We start from the raw sequence: 14,919 nt of genomic DNA on the forward strand, positions 1-14,919 counted from the left end.
GTCTCATAGCAAAAGTCCTGAGGCAACAAAAAAGAGCTATCAGAATTATATGCGGAATCCATAGACGCACCTCTGTGAGACCGTATTTCATTGAACAGCGTATAATGACAGTTACATCATTGTTCATATACTATTCCTTGTTAGACATACACGAAAAGAGCAAAACACTGCGTAAAAAGGCGGATAACCATAATTACATGACACGAAATGGACATAAATTAGAATTACCAAGATTACGACTTACAAAAACAATAAAACAAGGTATTTACTTAAAAATAAAAATGTATAATAAACTATCAAATAAAACAATGCAATTAACATCAACAGAATTTAAGAACAAAATAAAATCATATTTCGAACAACATCCTTTTTACAATGTGACGGAATATCTGAATTCCAATGTACAATTATGACATTTTCCATTAAGTGACTTTTATTACTATGTTATATATTATTTAATTTATTATTTTGAATACTTAAAATTGTAATTGTGACATAATTATCTTGAAAATGTAATTACTATTGACATGCTGTTGTGTAACGAGATTTGTTACATTTGTGAATAAAGTAATATGAAATAATATGAAATATATATTTTTTGTAAAATACCCAGAATATATCGAAAACATCCGATCGATACGAACAATCATACTCGTGAATAAGAAATATTTGTACCGTGCGAGGAATCGCACCCGCGACCATTGCGAAGTAAGACCTTGTGCTAAACAGCTAGACCACCGAGGCTGTCAAAACCCCTCCGATCGATCCCCCGTCCAATTCAAACGAGAATCGAAATTACGACGGCCTGAGCTGAGGTTCGAACCCCTAGTGGTGCCCTCAGACTAAAGTCCTATCCGTCAAGCAGGAGTTGGCCTTTAGCCGCTCCATAAGTCCTTCCGCGGGTTTGGAGTGCCATCTGCACTCGCCCCCTAACGTCCGGTGAAGCTGTAAAGGCCAGCTGCGGCCAACAGCATTAGAGTAGTCCGAAAAAAAAAAATTTCAAGACTATTTGAATTCAAGAAGCATGACTGAATGTTTTTAAGGGTGATAATGAAATTGTGCACCCGCCTACGCTAACAGTTTACGCTGGCAGCACCAGTGGAGGATCAAAATGAGCATGAAGTCAAGTCAGTTAGCCTACTATGATGAAATTTTACAGTAATATAGCTTATACAGCAGAATAACACATAGGCTATAATTTATAAAGATATTATATAAATTAGAAGTAATATAACGATAAATCTTATATATAAAATTCTCGTGTCACAGTTTTCGTTCCCATACTCCTCCGAAACAGCTTGAGCGATTCTCATGATATTTTGTGAGCGTATTGAGTAGGTCTTAGAATCGGCCAACATCTATTTTTCATCCCCCTAAATGTTAGGGGTAGTCCACCCCTAATTTTTATTTTTATTTTAAGGCAAAACAACGTTTGCCGGGACAGCTAGTGTTATATAAATGTGACAGGGGTGTGTGGAGCAGCTAGTATAAATATAAATTAATTAATTATCCGGATTAGTAATCCCCACTAATACACCATCGACACGAACGCCATCTCTTCTCTATTCTCTTACTGTTTGAACACTATTCCTCAAACAGATAATTGGATGGATGTTTCTTACTCTTTCACGCAAAAACTATTGAACGGATTTTGACGAAATTTTACAGTAATATAGCTTATACATCAGAATAACACATATGTTACAATTTAAAAAGATATTATATAAATATAGAAGGAATAAAACGATAAATGTTATATAAATGTGACGGGGGTGTACGTGGCAGCTAGTATAAATATATATAAATAAATTAATAAAGGAATTAGTAATTCTCACTACCAACGAATGCTATCTCTTCTTTATTCTCTCACTATTTGAACTCTATTCCTCAAGGATATATTTATATACTATGTTATATATGATACACCAATGGCAGATCCAAGGGGGAGGGGTCATGTGGGCCATGACCCCCCTGAGCTTAGGATTTAGGTGGACCACTAATTGAACATAATTATTTTATTTATATATTTTGTCACCATACAGATTTTATGTAACTACATACATTCAATATTATGTAATTATATTTAAATAGTGCTTCTCTGGATCTGGTTTTCAAGATTAGATGGCAATATCTACGTGTATATGTACAAGTTATATTTTAGAAACCAGTAAATTCGTCTGAAAATACCCCAATTTCTATAAAACACGCGAATAAAGGTGTGAAAAATATAATTTACGACACAGAAACAGGCACCTTCCATCCTCCACGTTAGCACTACATACAAGTGGTCCTCTGGTGTCATCCATAAATATATATAACCACTTACCACTTTCTTTAAAAGAGATAAAAAATGATAGAATATTTATAAGAAATCTCAAGACATTGTTGATTAAAAAATGTTATTATACAATTTTAGTAATTAAATATATACAATTTCAAATTATTAATTATTATTACTAATTTTATCATTATTATTATATATTATATAAAAAATAACTTGTCCTCCTCTCTTCTCTTCCGCTTGCTGTGCCCAACAGGGTCCATAATTAACCTACTTTGAAATGTACCTGTCTATCTATTTGCTGTAAAATTATGGAATGCAAAGCTTAAATAAATAAATAAATAAGATAAATAAACAAGTTATTATGTGTTAAGTTTTTCAAGTGTACAATAAAGAATAAATATTTTAAGTACAGTACTTACGTACATTAATAAAATACCTACTTTTTACTTGTATCTATTGTTATCAAAATTAAATTATAAGTTCTTGACTTGACCACGACTATGTGACGCCCTCCTGGCGCCAAAGCTACTTTCACCCGGACGTATACAGGGTGTACTATATTTTAATTGCATTTAATTACTTTAATACAGTGGTTCCTAAATAGTTTTTTGCTGCGTACCACTTCAAAAAAGACCTCAAACCTTGCGTACCCCTTATTGTAGCAATCACAGTAATATTATAACTGTGAAAGTTTGTGAGTGTGTGTGTATGTTTGTTTTACTGATATCCGGACGCAACTTCACGTACCCCTGGGGGTACGAGTACCAGTAATTGGGAGATACCACTTTAATAAATATTTTTAATATTAATAACATATAATCACTATGTAAACACTATTTTTTCACTGTTTGAACACTATTCACAATATCATAAAGTTACTTTCATTGGCCTATACAGGGTGTAATATATTTTAATTGTTTTAATTACGAATTTAATAATAATAATAATAATCTCAAGACAATTCACACAGCGCCATCTAGACCCAAGTTAAGCTAGCTAAAGCTTGTGTTATGGGTACTTGACATCTGATACAAATACATAGATAATTTTTTTTCGTAAATACATACATATTATACATAGAAAACACCCAGACCGATACAAACAATCATACTCATGAATACAAATGTTTGTGCGGTGCGAGGAATCGAACCCGCGACCATCGGACGTAAAGCGGTGTACTAGACCGCTAGACCACCGAGGGCGTCAATTTATTTTGATATATATATTCTCAATATTAATAAAAACACTATGTAAGCACTATTCTTTCACTGTTTGAACACTGTTCCTCAAGGATATAGTCTATATACTATGTTAATATATATGATACACACAAAGTTACTTTCACCCATGCGTATACAGGGTGTAATATATTTTAATTGCATTTAATTACGAATTTAATATATATATATTCTTAATATTTATAAAATTACTGTGTACCACTTGAAACTTTATGGTTTAACATATGTTTTGCCTTGTTTACTATGTTGATAGCAGCTCGTGTGGTTGTTCGTCATAGATAACGGTTTATTTGTAGATACACAGCTGTTGTGTAACTATATTTGACGACCTCGGTGGTGTAGTGGTTTAGCACACCGCTTCACTTCCGCTGGTGGAGGGTTCGATTCCTCGCACGATGTGAACACTTGTATTCATTAGCATTGATAGTTTGTTATTGTTTATATTGTTGCACTGTCGAAAAGCACTGGATAAATCTTTTTCTTTCTTTCTTTTCCTGAGTGTTTTTTTTTCTTGTCTTGTTGTTTTATTTTAATATTACCATTGAAGAAAAGATTAGAAATAGAAATAGAAATAATCTTTATTCAAATAAACTCATTACAAACACTTTTGAATAGTCATATTTTGATTCTACCACTCATTCGGAATGCAGATTCATCACAAGAAGAATGAGCAAGAAACTTGTGTGTGTTGCTCTTTTTAATAGATGTTTTTTTTATATAAATAATTACAGTGTAACAAGTAAGAGGCATGCGATAATCAACATAGAAATCGCTACGCACTCATTATTAGTGTAATCAGATAATATTGTCAGTGCTATGTATTTAAAATTTTTCTACAAAAACATTATTATCGTTAACGAATTCTTCAATTTTATAGTAAGCTTTTTTGCAAAGGAACTGTTTTATTTGACATTTAAATCTTTTTTCTGGTTAAAATACATATAACCTATTTGTAATTAAATGATTAGTTTCATAATTATTTGTCATGTTTTTTCATACTACGACGTCGGCAAAATAAATGGTAAAAGTAGCCTATGGAATGAATACACCATCCTGAAACACTAGTGGTGTCACGTGCGCATTGCCGACCCTTAAGAAACCTTAAAATACCATTCTTGGAATACACTATGGTTTTCTTTATAGAATAGAATAGAATAGAAAATCATTTATTCAAATAAACTTAATTTAAGCACTTTTGAATAGTCATAACAATTTGTTTTTTATCTACCACTCGTTCGGAAAGCTGTCTCATCACAAGAAGAACGAGCAAGAAACTTGTGTATGTATTGATCTTTTAAATAATCCTTGTAAGTTTACATTTACAAGTCGAAACGTGTGAATACAAACTACCAACAAGCACAAATTTTTTGGGTCAAATATAATCATGCAATAAGATTAAATCAGTCGTAGTGATAAGAGCAGACCAGTCCCTACAAGCAGCACTCGTTCACGAGTATGACGGATGAGCCAGCCATCACTGCGCTCGACCATATTTTAGGGAGCCCATTGACCCGGCCCACCACGCCGCCACATGTCTGGACATTTTAGTGACTAGTGACTAACATGATAGACTACCATTGTGGCAAATAAGCATACGGCCCATCTGATGGTAAATGGTTACCGTAGCCTATGGACGCCTGAAGCACCGGGGGTGTCATGTGCTCGTTGCCGATTCTTAAGAAACCTTAATATGTCCTTCTTGAAAAACACTATGCTTTTTTATATAATACGATGGCGGGAAACAAGCAGACGGCCCATCTGATGGTAAATGATTACCGTAGTCTATGGACGCCTGAAACACCCAGTGTCACGTGCTCGTTGCCGATTCTTAAGAAACTTTAATGGCCCATCTGATGGTAAACGGTAAAAAGTAGCCTATAGACACTTAAAACACCAGGATGTCACGTGCGCATTGCCGACCCTTAAGAAACCTTAATATACTCTTCTTGAAAACCCCATGCTGTAGTCTCATGAGAAAACCTCGGCAGGTAGTTCATTCCACAATCTAAGTGTACGCGGGAGAAATAATTATATTCATATATACACACTAGCTGTCCCGGCAAACGTTATTTTGCCTTAAAATAAAAAAAAAATTTAGGGGTGGACTACCCCTAACATTTAGGGGGATGAAAAATAGATGTTAGCCGATTCTCAGACCTACTCAATACGCTAACAAAATTTCATGAGAATCGGTCAAGCCGTTTCGGAGGAGTATGGGAACGAAAACTGTGACACGAGAATTTTATATATAAGATATATTTGTATAACTGTATATGTATTTTATTATAGTACTAGCTACTAGCTCGCGCTTCGCACGGGTGTACATGTATTATACATATAAACCTTCCTCTTGAATCACTCTATCTATTTAAAAAACCGCTTCGAAATCCGTTGCGTAGTTTTAAGCATACATATGGACAGACAGCGACAGCGACTTTGTTTTATACTATGTAATGATAATTATATATGTATATCACTTTTGTTTTAGATTGTAAAATTCGTTTATTCGTTTATTACTCTTTTTTGGCTTTACATTTTTTGACACAACCACTCACCTCGGATACGGCGTCGGGCAACGCCGGCGCGTCCTCGGAGCAGTCTCGCGCGTAGCCTTCGTCGTCGGAATTGAATCCCAACTCCTCGCCGTAGCAGCTGTGTACCTTTACAACACAACATAAAGATTACTAACAATAACTCACACAGCGCCATCTAGTTCCAATCTAACCAGAATTAAGAAATTGTGTTATTCGTACTATACAACTTGTAGAAATACTTAAATACATTTTTGATGGCCTTGGTGGTCCAGCAGTTCAGCACTTTACTTCTGATGATCCCGGGTTCGATTCCTCGCACGGCACAAACATATGTACTCATGAGTAAGACTGTTTGTATCGGTCTGGGTGTTTTCTATATATAGTATGTATGTATTAACGAAAAAAGAACCTATGTTCTGATACAAACATCAGTTATCTAGTACCCCTAACACAATCTTTAGCTAGCTTAACTTGGGTCTAGATGGCGCTGTGTGAATTGTCATGATACATTATTATTATATCACTAGGTATTTCAAAACAATCAAATGATGAAAGCTGTGCCCACCATCATGTGGAATATATAGCGAGGAAGAGAAAGAGAGAGAATAAAATGGTGAAAGAAATTCTATAAAATAAAAAGACAAAAAAATTTGAAGTAAATAAAGTTTTTTGTATTAATTTTGTATATACATGAAAAACACAGAGACCAATCATACTCATAAATACAAGTGTGATAGGAATCGAATCCGCCACCATCATAATCAATTGTGTGCTAAACCGCTATTCCACTGAGTCTATCAAATATAATAAAAAAATTAAATCAATCAATCAAATAAATTCCTACAAAACTCACCACCAAAACAATTTAGAATGTTCTCCATATTATAAACAGGTGATTCTAAATATATCGGACTTTTCTTATATATTATATATATATAACCGACCTCAAATAATGGGATAAAGGGAAGGCAATGATGATGATATATATTAAACGTTATCTTTTACAATTGTAATATTAAAAAAATAAGACTTATATATACAATAATATAAAAAGAAATGAAACACAAAAGTAAAACAACAAAGAACCACAAACTGTTGCTTTCGATCAAACTAACACTTCACTAATGCAATAACCATTACATTTTCATGTACAAAACAACCTTGATCACGTTAATGGTAGTTAGCAGACGTGTATACATTAATTGTTAGTTATCATTAATTTAAAACGATCTGTTGCCATAACACAAAATTTAATCACAAAATTACTTGTGATATTTCATTTCTGATTAATTTAAGTTAGATTTTCGTATTTGTATTTTAACTGTTGGCATAATACAAAATTTAATAACAAAATTACTTGTGATATTTCATTTCTGATTAATTTAAGTTAGATTTTCGTATTTGTATTTTAACTGGTGGCATAACACGAAATTTAATCACAAAATTACTTGTGATAATTATAATTAATTTCTGATTAATTTAAGTTAGATTTTCGTATTTGTATTTTAACTGTTGGCATAATACAAAATTTAATAACCAAATTACTTGTGATAATTTCTGATTAATTTAATTAAAGTTAGGTTTTCGTATTTGTATTTTAACTGTTGGCATAATACAAAAATTAATAACAAAATTACTTGTGATAATTATAATTAATTTCTGATTAATTTAATTAAAGTTTTTTTTTCTTCTTTTTCTTCTTTCAGCATATATTTGTCCACTGCTGGACGTATGCCTCTTGCATAATTTTCCACTTCAGTCTGTCTGTGGCGTGTCTTGTCCAGGTCGGTCCTGCCGTCTTCCTGATATCATCGGACCATCTGGCAGTTGGTCTGCCTACGCTTCTGCTTCCCATCCTAGGTCGCCACATTAAGGATTTGTATGTCCATCTGTTGTCTTGCTTCGGCATACATGACCAGCCCAACGCCACTTTAGCTGCGCGATTCTTTGGATGATGTCGGTAACTCCAGTGCGCCTTCTGATCTCAGTATTCCGCAGTCTGTCTCGTAGGGAGATACCGAGCATAGATCGCTCCATTGCTCTTTGGGTGACTTGTAGCTTGTTGACCCTTTCGGCGGTTAGAGTCCACGTTTCGCAAGCGTATGTTATCACTGGGAGAACGCATTGGTTATATAGCTTTGTTTTTGTTTTAATTTTTTAAATTAATTTTTTAAAAATTAATTTAAATTTTAATTAAAGTTAGGTTTTAGTATTTGTATTTTAACTGTTGGCATAATACAAAATTTTATCGTCAAATTACTTGTGATAATTTCTGTTTAATTTAATTAAAGTTAGGTTTTAATAATCAATTGTGACATTTTAGCCGCTTATGAACGTCAAGTTTTTGTATTAATATTTTTCCCCTACCGTCCAGTTCAGTTTACAGGTTCAATTGAGAAGATCCGGCGAGACACTCAACTGAATTTTCAATAATTAGTTAATAATAATAAGACTTTATTGGTTAATCATAATTTATATATGTCTACATACTTATATATTTATGTATGTCTATTAATTCTTATAGTTAATACGAGCTGTGGCCGCCACTTCGTCCGCATGGAATAGTGACCTTGACCAAATATAGGAAAAATATTTAATAAACTAACCCAAAATGGGAAAGAAAAAAAATTTCTATAGCTTCAAAAATTAAGATTTTCTATAGAAACTTTCATCCCATATTTTATTTAAGGGTAAAATTTTTACAAACTTTGAATGTCATATTTATTTATATTTAATGAACAGCCTAAAAAATAGGTTTCAAGATTCTCGTTTTAAAAATGACGATACATCCACAGAAACCTTCATCTCCCCTTTCAAACCTTTATTTGCATTAAAAAGTAGCTTATGTCCCTTCTCAGTGTATAGACTATCTGTGTACCAAATTTCATTGAAATCGGTTCAGTAGTTTTGGCGTGAAAGCGAGACAGACAGACAGACAGAGTTGCTGTCGCATTTATAATATTCGTAAGGAAGTAAGGATTATTAGAACAATATTCATCGTATCATCCTCCACTGGTGCCCCGCCAGCGTAAACCGTTAGTGCAGGCGGGTGCACCATTCCATATGACGGCCTCGGGCCTCGGTGGTCTAGGGGTCTAGCAGACCGCTTTACGTCCGATGATCGCGGGTTCGATTCCTCGCACGGCACAAACATTTGTATTCATGAGTATGATTGTTTGTATCGGTCTGGGTGTTGCTATGTATAATATGTATGTATTTACAAAAAAATATCTATGTATTTGTATCAGTTGTCTAGTACCCATAACACAAGCTTTAGCTAGCTTAACTTGGGTCTAGATGGAGCTCTGTGAATTGTCCTGAGACTATTACTTTTTTTATATATATTATATATCTCCCTTTGATGGGGTAATAGACTGATCATTGCGGGTAAAAATCACCAAACAATGATAGTATAAATTATGAATGATGAGGATGGATAATTTTTAAGTGGAAGACAAAAATTTGCGGACTATTCTACATTATTATTATTATTATTATTATCATACATAAAAAAATACACTTAGCTTTAGTTAGCTTAACTTATGTCTAGATGGCGCTGTGTGAATTGTACTGAGATTATTATATATTTTTTTTATATATATATATATATTATATATCTCCCATTGATGGGGTAATAGACTGATCATTGCGGGTAAAAATCACCAAACAATGATAGTATAAATTATGAATGATGAGGATGGATAATTTTTAAGTGGAAGACAAAAATTTGCGGACTATTCAACATTATTATTATTATTATAATCATACATAAAAAAATTGTTGAGAAAACTCTTTTGATATTAATATATTTAAAGGTTTTTCTATTCTATAATCAAAAATATAAAAACAACAATTATATTGTGTCACCTTCTCTATCTACCATAACATTAAAATAAATTTTTCAGTCATAAATAGTTTTATTACATATTTATACAACAAAAATACACTTACAGAGCCCTCTAGTGTTTGTGTGGGGACGGTCACCTTCCACAGTGGTACTCACTAACTAGATTAAATCTGACCTTGGTACGTGGTCCTTTCCCGCTATATTATCTCGGAGCTACGAAACTCCGTTTTATTATCTTTTATTTATATAAAATTACAAATCGCGTAGGAAGGGGATTTTTTTATTACAATAATAGGGGCCACCATACCCTGTAACATGTTATGTGGACCTCCACGCGGTCCCCCTGGAAACCATTGTGGTTAATTACTGGTGATTTTACCACGATGCACTTTTATTTTTAAAACTAGCTATGCCCTCGACTTCGTTCGGGTGGTTATCACAAACACTTCATATTTTTGGGTAACTTGAGCCAAATATGTATAATTTTCCCTGTTTTTGTAACATTTTCCACTCATGCTTCGGTCCTATTGGTCGTAGCGTAATGTAATATAGATTAAGCCTTCCTCGACAAATAGACTACCCAACACAAAGGTAATTTTTCAATTCGAATCAGTAGTTCCTGAGATTAGCGCGTTCAAACAAACAAACAAACAAACAAACAAACAAACACACACAAACAAACAAACTAATTCTTCAGCTTTATCATATTAGTATAGATTCGGCATACGGTTTCATGGTCGTTGCAAGCAAACCTGTCGCTAATAATAATAATAATCTCAGTACAATTCACACAGCGCCATCTAGACATAAGTTAAGCTAGCTAAAGCTTGTGTTATGAGTACTAAACTAACTGATACAAATACATAGATTTTTTTTCTAAATACATACATAGTATACATAGAAAACACCCAGACTGACACAAACAATCATATTTATGAATACAAATGTTTGTGCTGTGCGAGGAATCGAACCCGCGACCATCGGAAGTAAGGCAGTGTATTAAACCACTAGACCATCGAGGCCGTCTAATAACAATAATATATCCATACTAATATTAAAAATGTAAAAGTAGGGATGTTTGTTATTCTTTCACGCAAAAACTACTGAAACGATCAATATGAAATTTTGCACACATGTTTTTGGAGGTATAAGAATTAACATAGGACACTTTCTATTAAAAAGAAAAACCACCCCGACCACACTTTTACACACACACACGACACTGTCCTCGCCGGCGAAGACGACGACCTCAAACACACAATATCGCGCATTCAATCGGGCGCCTGCGCGCACCCGGGCGCTCCACACCGGCGCCCCGATCGATCCCCCGTGCAATTCAAACGGGGATCGAAATTACGACGGTCTGAGCCGAGGTTCGAACCCCTAGTGGTGCCCTCAGTTGGTTTGGAGTGCCATCTGCACTCGCCCCCTATCGTCCGGTGAAGCTGTAAAGGCCAGCTGCGGCCAACAGCATTAGAGTAGTCCGAAAAACAAAAAAAGGAACCGACACACTCTCGCTTTGTGATTTAGACTGTTAGGTCGTTACTCTGCTAGTTTAGCTATTGGTTATAATATTTCTTAGTTCATAGTGTTGTTTTGTTTCATTTGAATTGGAGGTTAATTATTTCTGTTTGTAATTACTTTTCGTGGTTAATTATTTTTGCAGTATAAAATGTTAACTATCGTGTGACGCACCATTAATTAAAAATGGTAAAGTCAATAATCATGTAACCTGAAACGGAACGTCAGAGGCCAGAGCCAAAGTAATCTATGTGACATTGACAAGTGGATGACGGATAATTGAACGGAGGCAGCGGGAGTTTTGGAGCGAAAGTGTTTATATTATTATAAAAACAAATAAGAGATAGGTAATTGTGAATATTGTAGGCATTGAGGTGTTTCTCTCCCTGACCAACCGGCATTACGCCTAAGTCGTCAGGATACTAGTGACTTTAAAAAAAATAAGCGATGTGAGATATTATACGCAGAAGAACCAGAGTGACCGACATAGCCCGAAGAATTGCGACTTTGAAGTGGCAATGGGCAGGGCACATAGCTCGTAGGACAGATGGCCGTTGGGGCAGTAAAGTTCTCGAGTGGCGACCACGGACCGGAAGACGCAGCGTGGGAAGGTGGACCGACGATCTGGTCAAGATCGCTGGAAGGCATTGGTTGCGAGCAGCGCAGGACCGATCGTCGTGGAGATCTTTGGGGGAGGCCTATGTCCAGCAGTGGACGTCTTCCGGGCTGCGATGATGATGATGATGATGAGATATTATAATTTTGATTCGTATTAGTTAAATTTAGATGTATCGTTAAACGGTTACAATAAAATTGTTTTGTTATAAATTTATTTTTGAGTTTAATTTCCTTAGGTAGCTGTAATTATTTCTTTTTAAAAAAATCACTTCTGGTCTTATTTCCAAGAATATCTTATACATTAAAATAAAATTTAGGCTATAAAGTACAAGTGGGTGAAACCGCGGGCACAGCACAGCTAGTAGGAAATAAATTAAAAAGAATATTATTTTATCCTCTCCACATCAAACGTAGCTCGTGTATTGCTATTTGAATAGTTTTAAATTTATAATATCTCTTCGGCTCGCAAACAACACGTGCCGGCTTGCCATACCTCGCTTTGGAAAAAAACTAGTTGCATATTAAAAGTATGCGCATACTCATTACACCACTATAGGGTCTGTTTTTCTTTATTTTACAGTAATATCTGCCCCTTCAAATTCAAAATATCTTTATTCATGTAGGTCTATTACAGACTCTTATGATATGTCAAATCTACCGTCAGTTCGGAATAATAATAATAATAATAATGTTTATTGAACTAATATTTAGTACAGCCTTGACAATATTCTTGCAAAAATAAAATTGCTTAGTAAATACAGCAGCGTTTTGTACACGTTTACTTTATAGTTAAACAATTCAAATAATATTAAACAACAAACAAATAAAAACGACATAGTGCGGTAACAAAATAAATTTAAGTCCTTATTAAATGCATGCTGATGAAACAATTATCAATTCTAAGTAGTTAGATAATAATTTGTATGTTAAATTGGACACAATCCTTATTTTGCAGAATTATAGTGGGTACATAATAAACTAAGCATACAGCAGTACCAGTACCAAAGAAAGAAAACTACCCCCCGTGATAGTTTTTATTAAAAACTGTGTTACGGCAAGGTAATGAGTCAAGCTCGGTTCATACTAATGATACATTTAAATATAGGCTCTATTGTATTCACTTACAGTTGATTTTTACATTCTATTACTGTTCACATACAACATGAAATAAGATGATGAATGAGGAATGATTTCGAGATGAGAAGAACTGACAGGAAACTCAGCTCGTATACCTTTCAAATAAATGTTGTACATGTTTACAATAATACACAGTCATTAAAATTCAAATTCGGGAGAATAGAGTGACCACCAGCATATGCTATTGCAAAAATCAAAAAATTTAATTTGTGTTCGCAACCTGAACAGACCAGTCCGCACAAGCAGCCGTTCACGAGTATGACGGATGAGCCAGCCATCATTGCACTCAACCATACTTGAGGGAGCACATCGACCCGGCCTTCCTTTGTGACGATTTTGTTTTTGCTATTATTATTATGTATATTTATTTTTTTTTGTTTTTAAATTATCATGTACATGTGTTCCATTGTATTTTTTATTATATAAAAAAAATATTATTAGTTATTTATTATATATATTTTAATTATAGTGTCTGTTTGTGGGTATTCAGTTGGGTTTAAAAAATATAAAACACTAGTTGGGCCCGCACGGGTATTTTATCTGTTTTTCGGACTACTCTAATGCTGTTGGCCGCAGCTGGCCTTTACAGCTTCACCGGATGTTAGGGGGCGAGTGCAGATGGCACTCCAAACTGTGGAAGGACTTATGGAGCGGCTGAAGGACACTACCGCCTGACGGATACGACTTTAGTCTGAGGGCACCACTAGGGGGTTCGAACCTGGGCTCAGGCTGTCGTAATATCGATCCCCGTTTGAATTGGACGGGGGATCGATCGGAAGGGCGTATTTATTATTAAATTATTCCGGCCTTTTACACGTGTCGCCTTTAAGCGCAACTGCAGGTAACGATGGCTTGAAGGTCGCGCAGCGTTTCTAATGTTACACGTGCCGTAGGACTGTCTAGAATCGTTATCTAGAAAGTTGCAAGGACGTGGACGGTGGGCACGTGTAGAAAGTGTGCTGCTACAGTTACTACTTACTACTGAATAGATTAACTCACCCATTGCCAAATCTCCTGGCTGCTCATCGGCTGATCCATCAGCGCGTTCTGCCACACCCTGAACAGCATCAGGTAAGCCTTGTCGCGACCAGAGAACGATGTGAGGAAGTTCTTCTCGCTTTCAGTGCACACCAGAATTGCATTCGGGATCACCTGGTGGATGATATTTGATATTTATTTATTCAGTAACAATTTATATTTTGTTTGAAATTATACAATTTTTGCTGCTAAGAAATTCATCAACACTGTAAAATGATTGCTCCAACAGAAAACAACGCAACCTCCTCCTAAAAAGCTTCCAATTATGTATTTTCTTTAAACTATTGGGCAAAGAGTTGTAAAGCCTTACTGCTTGGAAACCCTCACCATGCTTCACAATATTAAGGGTAGGTTTTATAATGTTAGGGTAATCCATTCTGCGAGTACTTTCCCTTATGTCTCGATTCTCCCTGGTGTCACTACCAACAATAATTTTTACAAAATCTGTTAATAGCACCAATATGTATAGAAAGAAAGAAAGAAAGAAAGAAAGAAAGAAAGAAAGAAAGAAAGAAAGAAAGAAAGAAAGAAAGAAAGAAAGAAAGAAAGAAAGAAAGAAAGAAAAGAAGAAATATATAATAAGCATAGTATAAGCATGGTACAGTCAAAATTCTGTATTCTTAATATTGCTTACAGGATTGCACTTGTGGTATACGGACAATAGTCCTAATAGCTCTTTTTTGTAATATAAACGCCTTATTT

At 34.7% G+C, this 14,919-nt stretch overlaps 1 protein-coding gene across 1 annotated transcript in view; it reads right to left on the bottom strand.

The window, feature by feature from the left end:
• The window catches only part of LOC131841342 (protein Aster-B-like), a 31,405-nt gene extending 16,812 nt beyond the window's left edge, over positions 1-14,593 (bottom strand). Inside the window, exons 1-3 of the mRNA XM_059189665.1 lie at positions 14,528-14,593; positions 14,179-14,331; positions 6,078-6,182 (exon numbers count right to left, since the gene is read on the bottom strand). Coding sequence (XP_059045648.1) covers positions 6,078-6,182; positions 14,179-14,331; positions 14,528-14,593 — 324 coding nt within the window. The remainder of the gene's footprint in view (positions 1-6,077; positions 6,183-14,178; positions 14,332-14,527) is intronic.
• Positions 14,594-14,919: the final 326 nt, after the last annotated feature.

The sequence above is a fragment of the Achroia grisella genome, unplaced genomic scaffold (assembly GCF_030625045.1).
Source record: "Achroia grisella isolate CSIRO2021 unplaced genomic scaffold, CSIRO_AGI_Agris_v1 utg1581, whole genome shotgun sequence".
Taxonomy (NCBI): Eukaryota; Metazoa; Arthropoda; class Insecta; order Lepidoptera; family Pyralidae; genus Achroia; species Achroia grisella.